The sequence below is a fragment of the Mastigoproctus giganteus genome, chromosome 9, assembly GCF_048544385.1.
Source record: "Mastigoproctus giganteus isolate SK-2022 chromosome 9, ASM4854438v1, whole genome shotgun sequence".
NCBI classification, from domain to species: Eukaryota; Metazoa; Arthropoda; class Arachnida; order Uropygi; family Thelyphonidae; genus Mastigoproctus; species Mastigoproctus giganteus.
The window spans coordinates 198,570,490-198,590,217 of NC_143583.1; the positions used below are offsets into that span (position 1 = coordinate 198,570,490).

General features: G+C 38.5%; 1 protein-coding gene across 4 annotated transcripts in view; it reads left to right on the forward strand.

Annotated features, from left to right (window-relative positions):
* LOC150081011 (ethanolaminephosphotransferase 1-like) overlaps positions 1-19,728 on the forward strand; it is a 212,708-nt gene that overhangs the window by 170,401 nt on the left and 22,579 nt on the right. For all 4 annotated transcript variants that reach the window (XM_090381040.1, XM_090381042.1, XM_090381041.1 and 1 more), the window contains one exon: positions 15,870-16,055. In XM_090381040.1, coding sequence (XP_090237166.1) covers positions 15,870-16,055 — 186 coding nt within the window. The remainder of the gene's footprint in view (positions 1-15,869; positions 16,056-19,728) is intronic.

Consider the following 19,728-nt stretch of genomic DNA (forward strand, 5'->3'; position numbering starts at 1 on the left):
CAAAATGATGGGTGCATAAACATTTCAGTGGGTGCCTAACCTCCTCACATGAGAGAGAGAGAGATGATGGCTGTGAGGAAAGAGATCTGTGAAGATTTTCAGGAGAGGTTTGGTGCTGGTGGTCTTGAGTGAAACATGGCTCTTCCATTATGACCATAAACCAAATGACAGTCCATGAAATGGGCACATCCAACATCACCTGTAAACAAAAAGCCAAAATTTTCCAAATCATCAACAAAACTTATGGCCACCTTTTTCTGCTAGGACCAAAATGGCATTAATTTTTATTGATTTCTTGGAAAGTGGAAAAACTATCAACAAAGAAAAGATACATTTATCCCTGAAAAAGCTTAATCGAGCTGAAAACCAAAAGAACTGAACTTAATCAGCACAGATGACACTGTCGAAGATTGTCCCGCTGAACACAATACCTCACCCATCCTATAGCCCTGACCTTGCCCCATCAGATTTTTTTTTTTGGCATAACTGTGCAGAAGGTGTTTGAGAGCGATATGGAACTCATTTCTGACATTAAACATTGGTGTAAACAGCCTCTTCATTTTTACTAAAGTGCATTCACTGCCTGGAAAGAATGCTTGAGAAAATAGAGCAAGTGTGGTGGTTCTTACGTTGAGTGATATTTTCACAAAGTTGAAAAATTGTATTTTATGTATGTGAAGTTTCCTTATGATATCTCAGATAAAGATGTTGCAGCTTATAATGCGTTACTTATTGAAGGCGCTCTCCCAAAACTGCCAACTTTTGACTTTCAAAAAAACTGGAGATCAGTCATTTGTAAAGAGTAGTTATTATTTGCAAAAAAACAGGATTTTTTTTTAAGACCATCCATACTGCACTAGAAATTAAATTTCACTTGCAAAATACACATTTTATTTTAAAATACAGCCATGGGATTATTTACCCAGCATTCTAAGCCTTTATGCTTTTAAACATTAGCTTACCTAAGTGTGTGTGGATTTTTTTGTGGACATTGTCTTAGGCAACAATTGATTTTTATTGCTTCAAGGAAGACACTTGTACAGATTTTGCCCTCTTCAGAAGCGTTGAGTCAATTTTGTTTATATAACAGTGGCCCTGCTGTTTAGATTTGGTTGCCAGGAGCATTTCTGAAGCTTCAAGCCTGAACGAGATCTGAACTCAGTTTTTGCTTTTCTAATTTGGCTGAATATTCTTTCACATTAAACACTATGAGGAAACGTTAAAATGCCAAATATGACTTGGGATAATTTGGTTATATTTTAAGCTTCCTTGTGCATGTCAATTCTGACCACTGTACGTTAATATCAGTAGTGGCAAATAATGCAAGGAAGCAAGCTAATACAATATCATCAAAAAAAAAAAAAAAAAAAAAAAAAAAAAAACCACTTCCCATATCACCTGCTCATTCCCTCTAATAGTTTTTCCTAGAATTTATTCAAACTACCCACCTTTACTGCACCAAATGGGAGTTTCTTCCAACAACAACCATCCATGGCAGAAGGCAAGTTCTGCACAGCTATCCTGCATCCTTCCTCAGTTTGAATTTATGCCCCCTCATGTGTAGTCTGAAAAAGAGAAAGGATTCCATCATCATTGAATTTACTCAATCCATTCAAAGTCTTAAACACCTCAGTTAGACATTCTCACAGGCCCTAGTCTCCAGGTGCCACAGTTTGCTGAAAGCCTTTCCTATTGTGCTCTTTTGTTTCTTTCTTTTCTTTCATAATAGTGTCAGTTCTCACAAACTGATTGAACTGATGCTGCAAATATCTATTGCTTCATCTATTTCTTTATCTTTAATGACACCAAGAAGTACTGGAAGCTTGTCCACAAAAATTCGAAATTCAAAAATGATGCAGTGCCAGTTGATAACGTTTGTTCTCCCTCATCATTTATAAAAACTTCATTTTTTAATGGGAACATGCAGCCAAAGGGCCTTCCTTACTGAATAAAAGAATTGAATCCTCTCTTGTTTTAGACTCTTCACAACCTTAGCAGCAGAAATGTCTATTGTTAAGTCAGAATTATTGTTCTGGTTTAATCTGCTATTTCTAAAATGGAAGTCGAAGTTTTGAAAACCGTTGGTGACTTCAGCATATAGAATGACTTTAGTGCATGGATATGAGGTATGTTGGATTGAAGAGCTATTTTGAAATATTTTAACACTGGCATAACATATAAAAGCAACAAGCAAACTGCTTTATTCAAGCCAAAAGAGAGATATATTAACATACTTTCTGCATGACTGAGGATAACATACCTAGAAGTATCGGCCCCGAGTGCCAAGCGAGTGATCATAGCGATATTTCCAAAGTGATTTGAAAGCGTCTTTTCTCTAAGCAACTGATTGTAGAGATTGTTAAAACCCTCTTTATTTATAAAGTTATTTAATTTTGGCTTTTTCTAAATAAAGAACTAAGCTTCATATCAAGGAAGGAAATACACCTTTCTTTTATATATATATATATATATAACCAATTTCTCTAACAAACTAACCACTAATCTCATATCGCTTGGTCACTGGTGGCACCGCTCCTGCCTCCAAGTGGCGGGGCTGGTAATCTGAGTATAATCCAATACTCAGGGCGAAAAGGAGCAATTATGGATCCATTAATATCACCGACTGTTGAGCCTGCGTGCTCGCATGAACTTGAGTCATCTCAAGCAAAAAGAATCAAAAAAGATGATTCTTCACATGACCTACCTGCTTTTTTAATTTTACACTCATTATCAATGAAACCTCTTAGTAGCTTATCGCCATTTCTTGTGCAGAAAAGCATAGAGGCTGTAGCAGGTACTCCCAAAATTGTCAAACGCCTTCGCTCAGGAGATCTTCTTATAGAGACTTCCAATCCCAGTCATTCTAGACAACTCCTGAAGCAAACAACCTTCGAAGGCCTTCCCATTTCAGTAACCCCGCACAGAACTTTAAACACCTCAAAGGGAGTCATCTCGGAATGGGACCTCCTTAATGTTTCTGAGGAAGAAATTGCCGAAGAACTTAAAGCACAATGTGTTGTCGGTGCTAAGAGAATTATGACCAAACAAGATGGTGTCCTTACACCCACAAGAAATGTTATCCTTACCTTCAGCAGTCCGAATCTCCCAGAATCAGTAAAAGCTCGCTACCTTTCCCGTAAGATCCGACCTTATATACCAAATCCACTTAGATGCTTTAAATGCTAGAAGTATGGTCATTCTCAAACAGCATGCCAAGGTAAGACAATCTGTCCCCTGTGTGGCTCATCAGACCATTCCCAAACTGAATGTACAGCAGCAACGCCAAAGTGTCCCAATTGCCAGGGTACTCACCCCGCATATTCTAGAACTTGTGAATTATGGAAAATGGGAAAGAAAATAATGAAGTACAAGGTAGAGAAAAATGTATCTTACCAAGAGGCACGTAAACAGATATTAAATGTGATGCCTGCCAAAACATATTCCAATGCAGTCAAAAACACTAAAGAATTTTCTACACAGACTTATATTACTATTCCTCCTAAATTATCTCTTACTCAGTGGGCTAGATCCATCCTTGCGGATGGTGAGACACTGACAGCAACAAAGACAAAGAGTCCATCAAATTTTACTAATACAAAGCCATCCAAGTCACAACAAGACGGTCCCAACTCAGGCACATTATTAAAGGAGAAAGATGCTCGTCGTACACAAAATAAACCAACTTGAACGATCTATGGAAATCGATGAGAAGTTAGATAATGAAGATGCTGTTCTCCTGCTTCATGCTGGTGATGAGATGGATATTACTCGCCCAGTCTTTTCAAAATGAGAGAAATATAAACAGGATCGAGGGAAAAACAAACGATCAGACCAATCCACCTAACCTAAACCCAAGTAATGCAGAAAATTATTCAATGGAATTGTAGAGGACTAAGAAGCAATCTTGACGAATTAAAATACTTAATGCACCAGCATGATCCTGCATGTATTTGTCTTCAGGAAACTTATTTATCATCAAATTATACCCCATACTTCTCACGGTATACACTATATAGACGTGACAGATGTTCTGAGTCTCCAGCAAGAGGAGGAGTAGCAATATTAGTTCGTAGTAATGTACCATCGAAACCCGTTCAGCTTTGCACTAATCTAGAAGCAGTAGCCGTTCGTATTGTTCTTGGAATTAATCTCACTCTTATCTCCATTTATATTCCACCAAACGTTTCATGTTCCATTGCAGAACTTGACAATTTATTTAATCAACTGCCCCAACCTGTATGCTTTCTAGGTGATCTAAATGCTCATCATCCTTTGTGGGGTTCCCCGAACATAGATCGTAGAGGGAGGATGATCGAAACTGTACTTGATAACCATCACTTAACACTACTGAATACTGGTGTGCATACTTATATCCACTTGCCTACAGGTTCTAGCTCTGCTCTGGATCTGTCCATATGTTCCTCGTCCATTTATCCTAGCTTTGATTGGACAGTATTAACTGACCTTCACAGCAGTGATCACTTTCCTATAATTTGCAAAATACAGACGGATACAAACTATACATCTAACCAAAGAATTACGTGGGATTTTCACCTAGCAAACTGGGAGAAGTTTTCGAAAACAGTGCAATTTGATAACCACTTGATTCTTACTGCATCTATTAATAATGCCACTAGACATATAGTAGAAGAACTACTTGGAGCTGCTGCCAGCGCAATACCGAAAGTTAACCTTACGAAACAAAGGTATAATAGTTAGTGGACAAGGGATTGCTATCTTGCCAAAAGAAAACAAAACAAAGCTTGGAACATTTTTCGCCGAAATGCTACAATGGATAACCTTATAAACTATAAATGGCTGAAAGCTGAAGCACGCCAAATTCGTAGAAAAGCTAAACAGGATGTGTGGATTCGATTCAGTTCTACCATCTGCAGAAACACTGACCCCAGAATAATTTGGAGAAAGATCCGTATCCTCAGTGGAAAGTGTCAACAAACCAAAGCCCCAATCCTGTCCTGGAAAGGAATGGATATTTCTTCTCCAACTGATATTGCAGAGGCTTTAGCAGAAACATTTGCAATCACTTCATCATCTCAATCTTATGAAGACTCATTTAGACGCAAAAAAATGTCCGTGGAAAAATATAAAATTAACTTTGTTACAAAACAATCTTATTCTTATAACCTTCCGCTCACTATGAATGAACTCAACGAAGCTCTCCAGAATTCTAGAAATAGTTCTGCTGGACCAGATGGCATTTTCTACATAATGCTTCACCACCTCAACTCAAACTCAAAATCTATACTACTGAAATTTTACAATAGAATTTTTGAGGAGAATATTTACCCTGATACATGGAAACAGTCAGTTGTGGTAGCCATAGCGAAACCCGGAAAAGATGCTTCTTCCCCCAATAGTTATCATCCTATATCTTTGACCAGCTGTTTAGGAAGGATAATAGAAAAGATGGTTCACAAGAGACTTGCCTGGATTGTTGAAGATCAAGATGCTATATCATGCCGTCAATTTGGTTTCCGCCGTAACAGGTGTACAACCGATGTCCATATCAAGGTTGAAGCTCACATTCGAAATGCTTTTCTTAAAAAACAGCACATGGTAATGATAACATGGTTATCGATATTACCAAAGCATTCGATACAACCTGGAGATATGGAATCCTCCAAGACTTATACAAACTTGGACTGAGAGGTAACCTGCCTAGATTCATTCAGAATTTTCTTCACCTCAGGACCTTTCAAGTAAGGTTCCAGAATGAGCTGTCCAAAATTCACACACAAGAAGAAGGAGTACCTCAGGGATTGATTTTAAGTGCCACACTCTTTGCATTACGTACCAGTAGCATTATAAGAGACATCCCAGCCACGGTAGAAGTTTATATGTATGCCGACGGTCTTGCTATTTCCTGTCAATCATCGAACATGGCTACAATTGAAAGACAACTACAGATATCAATAAACAAAATTGAAACTTGGACAGAAAGCAACGGCTATCAATTAACCGAGGGGAAAACAGCAGCAATACACTTCTGTAAATTATGATTGTTTCATACGGAACCTGTATTAAAACTGAAAGGCAGAGAAATACCGATGACAGACTCTATAAGATTATTGGGTCTGAATTTAGACACCAAATTAAATTTTCGTAAACATGTAACCTATCTACGAACTACGTGCCTCCAGAAACTAAACATCCTTCGTGCAGTATCCTCAACATCTTGGGGTGCTGACAGACAGTCATTGCTGAATTTGTATCGTGCTCTAATCCGGTCATGATTAGACTATGGAGCTATAGTATATGCATCAGCTAAAAAAAGCATCTTACGGTCTGTGAACACCATTCAACACAGTGCCCTTCGATCAGCACTAGGCGCCTACAGAACCTCGCCTGTACAAAGCTTGTATATAGAAGCACACGACCCTCCGCTTTATCTTAGAAAACAACTCCTACTCTGCCAATACGCTGCAAAAATAAGAAGCTTTCCAACTCATCCCTGTTGGGTTTACCTCAACCAACCTTTATGGCCAACACTTTATGAATCCAAGCCTAATGAACCCAGACTTGCTGAGATTCGTCTTCAAGAAGTAATAAAAAAGTGGAAACTCGATCTCAATAAAATTGCGGAAAGTGCAAATACGCCTTTACCTCCATGGAATAGACATCATATAAACATTGATCTTTACTTCGCTCAGTGGCCAAAAAATACCATTCCACTATGTAATATCTGACAGTTGCATGCCAACTATACTTCACAACACACTGGGAAACTCATAATCTATATGGATGGATCTAAGACCCAGTCACATGTAGGTGCAGCAGCCCTTTGCATGTAATTTCAAAATCTCTTCCAGTTGAGTGCAGCATTCTATCTGTAGAACTGTATGCTATACAGCTTGCATTAAGTGAAATATGTCAACAGTCGTCCCTCTCTGTCTTAATATACTCGGATTCACTCAGTGAAGGTGCCTCCGTAGCCAGGTGGGAAGGAGCAGCAGTGCATAGCACACGCTTCTTGATTAGACCGGGGTTCGATCCCGTCACCACCAAATACAGAGGATGCGGAAAGGTCAGGGAATGACCACCGCATATCCCGGAGCAATATGGCCTTAGTTGCTAATGCTCCTAAAAACCAAACAACAACAACAACAATTCACTCAGTGCTATTTCAGCCATACAGGGTAAACGACATTCTCATCATCCTCTCCTACAAGAAATTGACTTTCTAATCAACCTCTGTCAAAAGAAACACTCTGAAATAACTGTTTGCTGGATCCCAGGACACTGCAGAATAGAAGGCAATGAAAAAGCAGACATTGCAGTTAAGTCAGCATCAGAACTGCCAAACAGAACATAGTCCCACACACTGATTTTAGTCCAATCATTATTAGAGAAAGTGAAAATGAATGGGCCCAAATATGGAAAAATGAAGTCAACAATAAACTACAGGAAATAAAACCTAATCCAGAAATATGGAACTCCAGCATCAGAGAGAGAGTCGCAGAGAAGAAGTAATACTTGCCAGACTGAGAATTGGCCATACTCATCTTACTCATTTTCATCTATTGACAAACAAAAATCCCCCACTCTGTGTTCAATGCCAAGTTCAGCTTTCAGTAAAACACATTCTTTTGGTATGCCCTCGATTCAGAAATTCCAGATCCCTTTGTTTTCAGAGTTCATACAATAACCAGAATTCAGTTACCCTTCAACAGATCTTGGACAATTCTGCAAATATAGATGAATTGTTTAATTTTATTCGGCAAATTAGATTTGATAAACAAATCTGAAAAAAATGTTTGATTTACATTAAAAACTTGGAAAGACACATCTTGGTCATTGATGCCCTTGTGTCTTAAAACCATTAAACAACAACAACCTAGAAGTATCAGCTTGCTTGGTCTGTTTCAGATTGCTCTACCAGAGGTTTGCAGTTTAGTAATTTTTTCTTGGGTTCATTAATTTCTATTCTTTTAGAATTTATATTACAATTTGGGTTTGAAACCCAAGTCAGTGCCACTTGCTAGTGATTGGTACATGCTTAGAAATCTTTTTTTATTTCAGTGGCATGTATTAGTTGAAATTGTTTAAATCTATCTTTCCTTTTCAGCACTTCTTTCTAGATAGTAGTAAATTTCCACAAAGTATTCATCCACTTTAGCAGGGAGGTATGCAGGTCCTTTTCCAGCACATAAATTAATTAAGTTGACAAGAAAGCCTATTACCATCAAGTGCTGATTTGCCTCTTTTAACACCTTTACTACTCCTACTTCAGTGTTCAAGCCTACTATAACAGGTGTATTATCAACCCTTAAGAGCTATGTAGTTTTTTTTTGAAAAAATCCCACATGCTTTCAGGTTGTTCAGAAGGTGACAAATAGGTTCAAGTGACTGGAACAAAAGAGTTTAATTTCTGAACAAAATATGTTGGTATGTAAAATACAAGAGGTTTTGAAAACACAAAAAAAAAAAAAAAAGCCTAAATACATAAAACAATTAACTTTATATTACAGCTTGATTAAAAAAATTATGAACTGTTCTGCTGATAAAAGTTATGTAATTCTGGCTCTCACTTCAACTTCAAGGAACTTATTGAACTTAGACTTATGTTGTTCGGACTTTCGTAATGTAAAAATTATGTTGCAAGTTGCAGGGCACCTGAAAATTTTAAAATTTATATTTTGTAACACTTCTTACATAAAGCAAATCTTATTATATGGTTTTTTAATTGTTTATTTTGCATGTGTTTGTGTTCTAATTTCTCTTGCTAAGGACCTATAATCCAGAAAACTTTCTAGCTAAGGGGTCAAGTACTGTATTTTTAAATGGATAAATATGTTATTTTATTATAATAAATTGCTACCTAAATGAATACACACTTTAAAATTTTATGTAAAGTCACTCTGTTAAAGGATCCTGTGATTTTATTATTTAATATTCTTTTTTTTTTTTTTTTTTTTATTTTGCAGTTTTTTCCAGGGAAGTATATATTATTTTTCCCAAAAATTTTTTATCATTCAAATAGCCAAATTTGAATGATAAGAAAATTTCTAAATGTAATATGTAACAAATAAAAGTATCCTGTTGTCTTTAGATCAGCATATACCTTCAAGATTGTTGGTTGCAGTTGTTGTCAAGATTTGTGATTATTTAAGGAAATGCATACTATATGACCAATAGTATTTAAACAGCCATTCACAAATATTTTCTAATGCACCAGAAGTTCTCCACATGTGCATGTTACCTCAGACATGCCAGTATAAATCTTGAGTCTGTGCAGAAGCAGTATGTTAGAAGCCAGTATGGATTGGCACTAACATACTTTTAAGGAATGGTTTTTGGATGCCACATCAGGAACCTTTTTTGCTCTTGCAACTGTGACTTGTCTAAATCTCCCATAATATGGGTAGGGGAGCCCTCTGGACAGCCACAAATTCATGGAACATTTTTGATGAACCAATAAGAAAGCAAAAAAGGTTCCCAAGCAATACAATATACACCGATGAGCCAAAACATTATGACCACCTACCTAATATGATGTTGATCCTTCATGTGCAGCCACACTAGCTCGTACCCAGCGAGGCATGGATGCTACAAGATTTCGAAATGTGTCTTGTGGTATCTGGTACTAACACGTAACCAGCAGATCCTTTAACTCCTGTAAAGTCCGTGGTTGAGATGCCGCAGATCAGAGTTGCTGTTCCAACACAAACCACAGATGCTCGATGGAATTGATGTCTGGAGAATTTGGAGGCCAATGCAATATCTGGAAGCCTTCCTCATGTTCCACGAACCAGTCTTGAACAATCCGGGCAGTGTGGCATGGAGCATTATCCTGCTGAAAGATGGCACCGCCAGAGGGGAAGACCATTGTCATGAAAGGGCGTACCTGGTCAGCAATGGTGTTTAGGTAGGTGGTAGACATCAGAGTGCCTGGCACATGGATGACTGGACCCAGGGTATCCCAGCAGAACATTGCCCAAAACATGACACTGCTGCTACCGGCTTGTTTTCATCCCACGGTGCATCCAGGTGCCATCACTTCCCCAGGTAAACAACACACACGTGCCCGGCCGTCACTCAAGGTCCAGTTTCAATTATCGCGTGCCCATTGTAGGTGCTGTCGCCAGTGAACCGTGGTTAGCATGGGCACTCAGAGCGGCTGCAGTGGCGCCTCCATAGCCAGGTGGGCAGGAGCAGCAGTGCGAAGCACACGCTTCTTGATTAGAGCGGGGTTCGAGCCCGTGACCACCAAATGTGGAGGATGCGGAAAGGTCAGGGAATGACCACCGCCTATCCCCGGAGCAATATGGCCTTTGTTGCTAATGCTCCTAAAAAAAACCAAACAACAAACAGTGGCTGCAGCTACACAGCCCCATTTTCAGTAGGGTTCGATGTACTGTGTGTTGTGACACATTACTCCCATCACCAGCATTCCAATTACTGGCGAGTTGCGCCACAGTCGTCCTTCTGTTACCACGTACTATCCAGGAGAGCCTTTGCTCACCTCGAGCATCGATGAGCCATGGTCATCCAACACCTCGCCAGCGGTTCGTAGGTTTCACCTCCTTGTACCACTTTCGGTAGGTACTAACCACGGCTGACCGTGAGCACCCCACTAGTCATGCCATTACAATTTGGCCTTTGTCAAACTCGTTTAAGTCTGCTGCCTTTCCCATCTGAAGAACAAGAGTAACACTGATTAACTGAGCCCAGTATCAGGTGTTTTTTAAACCATGTCCCAACCTGTGCACACACACCGTAGTCCACCTGCAGTTGCTTCGATTTGCATAACAACTCGCTGGTCATAATGTTTTGGCTCATGGGTGTACTAATTATACTGTGTAACAAAAAGTGTGCTTACATTTAACAGTTCCTTGATCTAGAAAAATTAGGCAGATAGACCGAGAAGTGACAGTTGAAGTTTAACATTGACAAATGCAAGATATTTCATGTGGGTTGGCAATCTGATGAGCATTATTCAAGTTTTCACATTGAGGCTCAAAAATGGATGTACATGTAGGATGGTCTGGCAGGGATTTCAATTTTGAAATATACTTTAGAGACAACCGTTTCAAGTAATTCCAGATCAGTGTACCAACTGTGTGGATTTGCTAATTTCCCTCACTGCCTCCTTCAATATAACCGGATAGATTCCTTCTGCCCCTGGTTCCTTTTTTATGTTTAACTTCAATTTTTTCTCCACTTTGCTCTATGTTATTACAAAATCATTTAGCTCCCTGTTGAGAGTTTAGTAAACATCTGCCCTCCCCTTCCTTACAGAATTCCTCATGTGTGAATGTAAATGCAAAATACTCATTCGGTTTGTCAGCTATCTGAACACGATCATCAACAGTCGAACCACCAACATCATGTGGGCTAATCACCCCCTTCCTTCTAGAGTTTACATAAGTAAAGAAGCCTTTGTTGTTTTTCTTTGCATCCTTTGCCAAGGATTTCTCGTAATCAGCCTTCGCTTGCCTAACCTCCTTTGTGACTTGATTACAGACTAGCTTATATCTGCCATAGGCTTCTGTGTCACCTGATAATTTATATGCATCCCATACATTTTTCTTCTCTTCCACGAGCCTCATTAATTCATCTGACATCCCTTTAGATCTAAATCTTTAATGTCCTTACTACGAATCCCCTAGTCGCCAAATAACTATTCATTTTAAAGAAATTACGAATGTTGACAATTAATAGCGATTCTTAATGGGTGACGTGCTATTTGTGTCATCATGTAATGCTCCCGACATAAAAAAGTTCAAGTTCAAACATTGCCGTCGGTAGAGCCATCTTGAAACCAAATGGAGACTTTGTCCCCTTTTTGGTAGCCAAATAGATATGTCATAAAGCTGCTAATAGTCACACCTATTGGGATGCACATCTTACCCAGTGAGGGGCTATATCTGCTCATATATTTCTTCACTCCACTATAAAACTGTGTGGCTAAAAGACAGACAGACGAACAGAACTGGAAATTCAAAACAATGGCTTTCTTTTTCCTGAAATATATTCCCGAGAATATATTTCAGGAAAACCAAATGGAGACTTTGTGGCAAACATTGGGCTGAAGGCAGAGGGTCTGTTTTATTTGACGCCGTAATTCCAGTACTGCTACCTTTTCAAATGACCGTTTTAATTGCTACCGGTTGCTCGTAATTAGGTGCGGCTGACTGCCTTTAGCTGTATACTGATTACTTTTATTTCGGGAAATTTAACTACATATGAAATCAGTCATTTACGAAGGTTCCCTCCCCCATTTGCAGCACGTTCAATTTAACTTAGGAAAATTTCAATGTGTTAAGTATCTGCTTACATGGAGTCGAAAATTTTCCTTTTTTATTTCTGTGATGCTTCCATGAGGAAGCATCCATTAGTCAGCCTGTTGTTGGTGGGTCTTCTGGATCTTGGTTAGATCCAGAAGACCCACCTTAGATTTGTGTAGATCGGTGAAGACCCGATCATAAATGGGAGTTCCTCGTGTTCTGTCAGTTACGTTATTGGAAATGGTCTGAGAAAGCCTGATGCTCCCGAGATTTTGCATGAACCGATGTAAAATCCATCTCCCGAACAGCCTACTGACTTCACGTAAGCTAAATGCCGGAAAGAAGAGATTAGAAGTGATTGAACAGCAGGATCGAAACATAAGCTACTGAAGCTTAATCAAAATTTTGGTCAAAAGGGCGAGCTTGTTGCGGAACAACGGTGCATCGAAGAATTTGGAAAGATAATTTAACAAGGTAACTAAATGTGAATGGAGCCCTCAGCAATCTTTTTATATGGTGAAAGCTCTTAAGCCCTTATTTAAAAGCAGTGGGATAGTTTCCTAATGTGAGATTAGAATTACGTAAATACAAGCAAGACAAGAGGAGTGCGATTTGGAAGATTTTTTGCATATGATGAGGACGAGAGAATTCCATCAAGGCCCTTAGAGTAATAATTTTTTAAGTGCTGAAGCGCTAACCTCAAATTAAATTCGAGAATTTTGTAAAAAAATACAGTGAGAATTCTGAAGCGATATCAGAATTTGTTACAGTGTGATGGGCATTTTAAAAAGTATATGTTCGGTCTTCTTTATGATCCATGTACTGGAGCTAGAGGCTTCTGCTGGTTTCAAGGATCTGATAATTGTGTAGTATTAATCATATTCTCTGAGCATTGTAAACAGGTTGCAAGGAAGGCCCATGGTGTCCTATTGATGATCTATCGAACTTTTGCAAGTAGAGATAGAGACGCGATAATCCCATTATATAAGGCTTTTGTTAGACCACACTTGGAATACTGTGTTCAAGTATGGAGACCGCACCTAAAGAAAGATATCGAGCTTCTTGAAAGGGTGCAAAGACGGGTAACTCACCTAGTGAGATCGGCAAAAGGGCATCCTTATGAAGAAAAACTTCGAATATGTGGGTTGCAGAGTTTGGAAACTAGACACCTTAGAGGAGATTTGATTGAGGTGTTTAAGGCTCTGAGAGGCATCAGTAAAATGAATGAGGACGAAATTTTCAAGATTATAAATGATGCTAGAACTAGGGGACATAAATTCAAGTTACGGGGGAGGAAATGTTTAGATTGGACTGCAGGAAGTTTTATTTTAGCCAGCGAGTTATAAATTACTGGAATAAGTTGCCTAGATGGGTGGTAGAGGCTGACAGTTTAGGGAAATTCAAAGGTCATCTGGATAGTACCTTCGGGTCAGGGAAGCACATAGGATGATAGATTTAATTTCCTTTTCTATTATTAATTATTATTATTTTATTTTTTTTTATCATTGTTTTATTCAGGGTTTTTTTTTTTTTTTTTTTTTGGCTGGTGCAGCATAAGCCATAGGCTTTCTTGCACCATGTGGCCATTACTAAAACTAATACTAATTTCTGAAAGATGCTTTTAACATTTTGTTGGTTTGTTTTTCACTTTTCTCTTCACACCAAAATTGATGTAAATTCACTGCACAGTAAAATGACTCATTTTAAAATGTGATGAAACACATAAAACACGTAATGTTCAACATTTGCTAATTTAAATTGACTGCAATGGCTTATTCATATATTACAATGTCCAGATGAATCACTGAACATGTTTCTGCAAGTTACAGCTCACTGTGCCACAATTTCAAGGTACAAAGTTAGTCTGAACTTTTTAATCACAGCTCATATGCACTTAGTTGGCCTTGTATTGGTAATGCCCCCTTGTGTAGGAATGGACTGGTCTTTGATGGGAACAGCTATTGTGAAGTTGTAGTTTGAACACAGCAACAAGTTTCAGTGTCTGTGGGGAAGAATGATAAGGATCAAGATATTTCCAGCTTTGACTCTGGAGTGATTGTGAAGGCAAGACATGCAAGTGCCAGTATCTCACCAACATGGTTAAGTGCTCCCATTCTGTGATGTCACAGTCACTGTGGAACAGGCATGTATGGTTGATGCCCTTGACAAGCTTTGTGTGTTTCATCTCGAAACACAGCACAGTGGTCTAGGTAACCACCCAGTACAATATAAGAATAAGCAAGACCAATATCCACATGGACGCTCATACAGGTTATGGCAGCTGTCATGCTCACTGGGAGACACAAGAAAATGTGCCTTGCATGGGCACACCAGCACCAACACTGGACCACTGATAAGTGGGAATCTATCAACTGGTGTGATGAATTCCATTTCTGACCCTGCCATGCTGAAGGGTGTATGCACATTTGGAGAAAGCAACATGAGGCCACGTTGCTTGCCAAACACCAACAGTGTACCTAGGCGCACTGTTGGTGTTTAGCAGGCCAGTGGTGTTACGGTTTGAGGACTGTTTTCATATGCCATGGGTCCTCTGATTACCATTAATCAATGGCTCAGCAGGAATGCCTACCCTTTTATCTTCGTCAACCAAGTATACCCATTCGTAATGACACTGTATCCAGAACAATTCCAGCATCTATCAGCAAGACAATGCACCATGTTACAAAGTCCAGCAGGTTGTTAACTGGTTTGAGGAAGAATTCTCCATTCTCCCATGGCAGCCCAACTCAACCGAGCTCAACCCAATTGAGCATGTTTAGGATCTACTGGAAAAGTATATTCAGTATTAAGACCATCACCTTGACAATATGTAGTCATTACTGTACATGTGCAGTGCATGGGTAGCACTACCACAGGATACCTTACAGTACCTCATGGATTCATGCCAAGACATGTACAAGCTGTATTGTAGGCAAAAGATGACCTCAGGAGGTATTAGGTAGGTGTTGTTAATGTAAAGCCAACTCAATGTATATATAACAGTTGTAAAACAAAATATATATTTACTGTATTTCTGGAAGCAGTTTTTATATATATATTTTATGCTGGTATAATAAGCCTTATTCTAAACCATATTAGTACAAATAAAATATGTATGCTGTCCATAAATCGAATATAATATTCATATATTTAAAATGTTTTAGTTGCTGTGTATTGTACAGTAATTAATAATCATCTGAATAAAGAAGTTGTTGGACTCCAACTTTTTTCAAAGAAACGTATCAAAAAACTCTCCATGCTGTTAATTTTGTTATTTTTTATGCAGTTTCTTGGATAAAAAAAGTATTCATTATTAAAATATGGTGCTTTTTTTTTTATAAATGTAAAATAGTTAAATAAGAAATATACTGAATTTCTGGTAATTCTTAGATGTAGAAAATATTGAATTAAGGGATGTGATGACTCTTGTTTGGGTATTCTCTGACCATATCCGAACTGGTTTTTCTTCTCTAATATCATGTACCTAACTTTTATAAAGTTTAATATTATGTATGATAAAATAAGTATCTATTAATGTATGCACTGGTTTCTCATTTCAGAAGGAAGTAAGCCTTTACTTATCTCATATGTGATAATAATAGCTTAATTGTATTTCTGCAGTGCCGCCTCATAGTTAACCAGATGACATCAACAAGGTGTGAAATATTCAACTGGATGCTTTATCCTGTTGCCATGGCTACAACTCTTGCCCTAACTCTTCCAGGGCTAGGAGATAAAGAATTATACCTGTTGTGGTTTTTGACAATATTTACCATTATAGCCCATATACATTATGGTGTTTATCTGGTAAGATTTTTGATCATATATTGTAATTTTGATTTCCTTTTACATACAGGGTGTCCATAAAGTCACTGTGCATCTCTGTAAATGGCACATGTTGTGAAAAGGATTACTGATTGCAATGAAGAGGTGGCCTTTTTATGTGCTTGAGAAATAACTTATCCTTACCCCATCTGCTTATGCCCTCCACGTGCCCATCATGTCTGCCATTTTTTTCAGGTTAACTTTTTGAAATGCTATTCTTTTTTTTTTTTTTTTTTTTTTTTTTACTATTGAGATGCAGGTGTTTATTAGAAAGAATGCTTAATAATGGTGTTGAATATACTGCAAAGGCAAGACAGGAGTTTACTGAACAGTTTCCTGATAGTGATGATATCTATTGTGATCATAGGCAGTTAATTGTAAAATTCTGTTCAACAGTTTAGTTTGTGATGGTGCAAGGTCTAACAAAGGTTTCAGCAAGTATAGGAGCTCTTATAAATCAATTTGGAGTTACCTCAACAGATTACTGTCTCGTGTACCACAAAGCACTCAGAAAATGCTGGTGCCTCCGTAGCCAGGAGCAGCAGTGCTACTTGATTAGACTGGGCTACTTGATTAGCACACGCTACTTGATTAGACTGGGGTTCAAGCCTGTGACCACCAAATACGGAGGATGCAGAAAGGTCAGGGAATGACCACCGCATATCCCAGAGAAATATGGCCTTAGTCGCTAATGCTCCTAAAAACAAATAACAAACAACATCAGAAAATGCCTACGTTTATATGTCACAGTTTTGCAGAAACTTGAGGATTTTATTTATCTGGCTATGCTAATAGCCAATATACCTCAGATTTATATTATATATATATAATATTGGTGTAGCTACACCATAGTTAACTCTTAAAATTAAACTACATACATAGTGTAAAGGCATCATTTTAATTATATCTCATATTGTGGCTACATTCACAACAAGATACCAGGTATTGCACTACTTTGAATAAGTAATGCTTCACTAGTAGAGAAGACTACTGTTACTTATTCTCGGTGAGCACCATCACCCAAGACGGCACTGGTTCAAAGCTTGTTGGCCTTTCATCAGTGGGTGAGCAGGTACCCTGGTAATGAAAACATACTAAGAAAGAAACATACTAAGATGCTAAGAAAGCTCCAGGTCCTGATGGTATTTCTCCACTTGTTCTCAAAACCTGTGCTCCTGAACTTACTCCTATTCTTTGCCGCCTTTTTTCACTTTCTTATTCCAAAGGTGTTTTTCCTTCTGCTTGGAAATTTGCTCATATCCAGCCAGTTCCTAAAAAGGGTGACAAATCCCTCCCATCCAATTATCGTCCCATTGCAATTACTTCTATTCTTTCTAAAGTAATGGAGAAATCAATTAACTGCCAATTCTTAAACTACCTAGAAACCTTCCGTCTGATCAACGATCGCCAGTATGGATTCTGTCAGTGTCGATCCACTGGTGATATTCTGGCTTATGTTACCCATTTATGGACTAATTCAATGGAAAGGTTGGGTGAAACACAAGTAGTTGCTCTTGACATCTCAAAGGTTTTTGATCGTGTTTGCCATAAAGGTCTTCTAAACAAGCTTCCATCTTATGGTTTGCCAACTGTTTTTAGTAATTGGTTATTCAGTTTTCTCTCTGATCGCTCACTGAGGGTGATGGTGGATGGCTCTCTGTCTTCTAACTTCTCCACTAATGCCGGTGGCCCCCAAGGTTAAGTTCTTTCCCCCACTCTTTTCCTCTTGTATATCAATGACCTTCTTCCATTGACTGGAAATCCTTTCCATAGTTTTGCCGATGATAGCACATTGCATTCAACTTTCCATTTTGAGAAACCTTGTCCTGCTCAATCAGCTTCAAGTTCTCGAAAATCTGCTGCCAATTCCTTAAATGCCGATCTTCAGGTAATTCTCCAGTGGGACAAAGACAACTTAGTTGATTTCAACCCTTCTAAAACTCAGTCTTGTCTTATATCTCACAAAAAGGATTCTTCTGCTCCTATGCTTATCTTTAGTGGCACTCCGATTTCTAGGCAAAATGATATCTCTCTTTTAGGGATTACCCTGACTTCTAATCTCTCTTGGCACAAGCACATTACAAATATTTTGCTTCCTCTGCATCTAAAAAACTTGGTTTTCTCTTTCGCTCTCGGCGTTACTTTTCTTCCAAACAGCTGCTCACTCTGTATAAATCGCAAATCCGCGCTGCCATGGAATATTGTTCCCACATCTGGGGTGGTGCCCCCAAAACCTCTCTCAGGCTTCTTGATTCCATTCAGAAGAGGGCAGTTAGGTTAATTAATGATTCATCTCTAACAGAGTCTCTCCACTCGCTTTCTCATAGATGTACTGTTTCTGCTGCATGCCTCTTCTACAGATACTTCCAATGGCACTGTTCTTCTGAATTGGCTTCTATAATTCCTGCTCTCTTTCAAAACAGTCCGAACACGTGCCGCCACCAGCCAACATCCATTTTCTGTCCAACTTCAAACCCACAGAACCAACTTTTCATCTTCCTCATTTATTCATTCAACTGCCGTTTTCTGGAACAACCTTCCTTCACACGTATTTCCTGAAAATTACAATCTACAGAAGTTCAAGTCCAATGTCAACAAATATCTTCTTTCATCTTCTCAACCTCTAACCCAAGCACGGTACTAAGTACTATAGGTTCTAATACCTCTCGTGTTTGGGGTTCACATAAAAAAAAAAAAAAAAAAAATATACATTACAGTTGCAAAGTTAATTCCACAATATGAGAGATTTGGCATCTCTCAAATAGCACACAAAAATTACGTTTAACAAGTAAGTTTCATTATAATTATTTTGTAACATGTGGCTTAGTGTTCTGACATTTTTTTACTATTTTTCACTAATGAAATATCATTATAACAAATATACTTGGGTGGATCAAGAAGTAATGCACAATTACTCACACATATGCATGCATAGGGAAAGAGGGGTTATGATGTACACTTTTTTGTACTACCAGTTACCACCCATTAACATACCTAATATTTTTCTCGTGGTTTTAGTTCTGAAGGTATGGAGACAAAATGACAGCCATTTCTGGCAGCAACCAGAAATGGCTGTCATTTTGTGTGATAGAGTTCCTGTTCAAATTAGGGTGATCAGTCAGCCACATATCTCAATTGAAAACTCCAGGCTAGCTCTGGAGACCAGACAGTTGATTGAAGTAATGTCCAGAGATAGCTACAGTGGTTTCGGGAAGGTGATTTTGATATCAAGGACAAACCAAGAGCTGGAAGACCAATGTCTGTCACAAACAGTAAAAATGAAGAACTCATTGATCAACCCATTCGAAATAACAGATGCATAACCAGACAAGTGAGGGACACTGAAATTGTCACATAGGAAGCATTTTGACCATCATCAACAGACTGGGATACAGAAAAATCTATTTTCTTTGGGTGCCTAGCCTGCTCTCACAAAGAGAGGATAGCTGCAAGGAAAGAGAGCTATGAAAACCTTCTGGAGAGGTTTGGTGCTGGTGGTCCTGAATAAAATGTGGCTCTTCCATTATGTGATCCACAAACCAAACGACAGTGCATGAAATGGACACATTCGACATCACCTGTAAACAAAAAGCCAAAACTTTCCAAATCATCAATAAAACATATGGCCACCTTCTTCTGGGATCATTCTTATCAA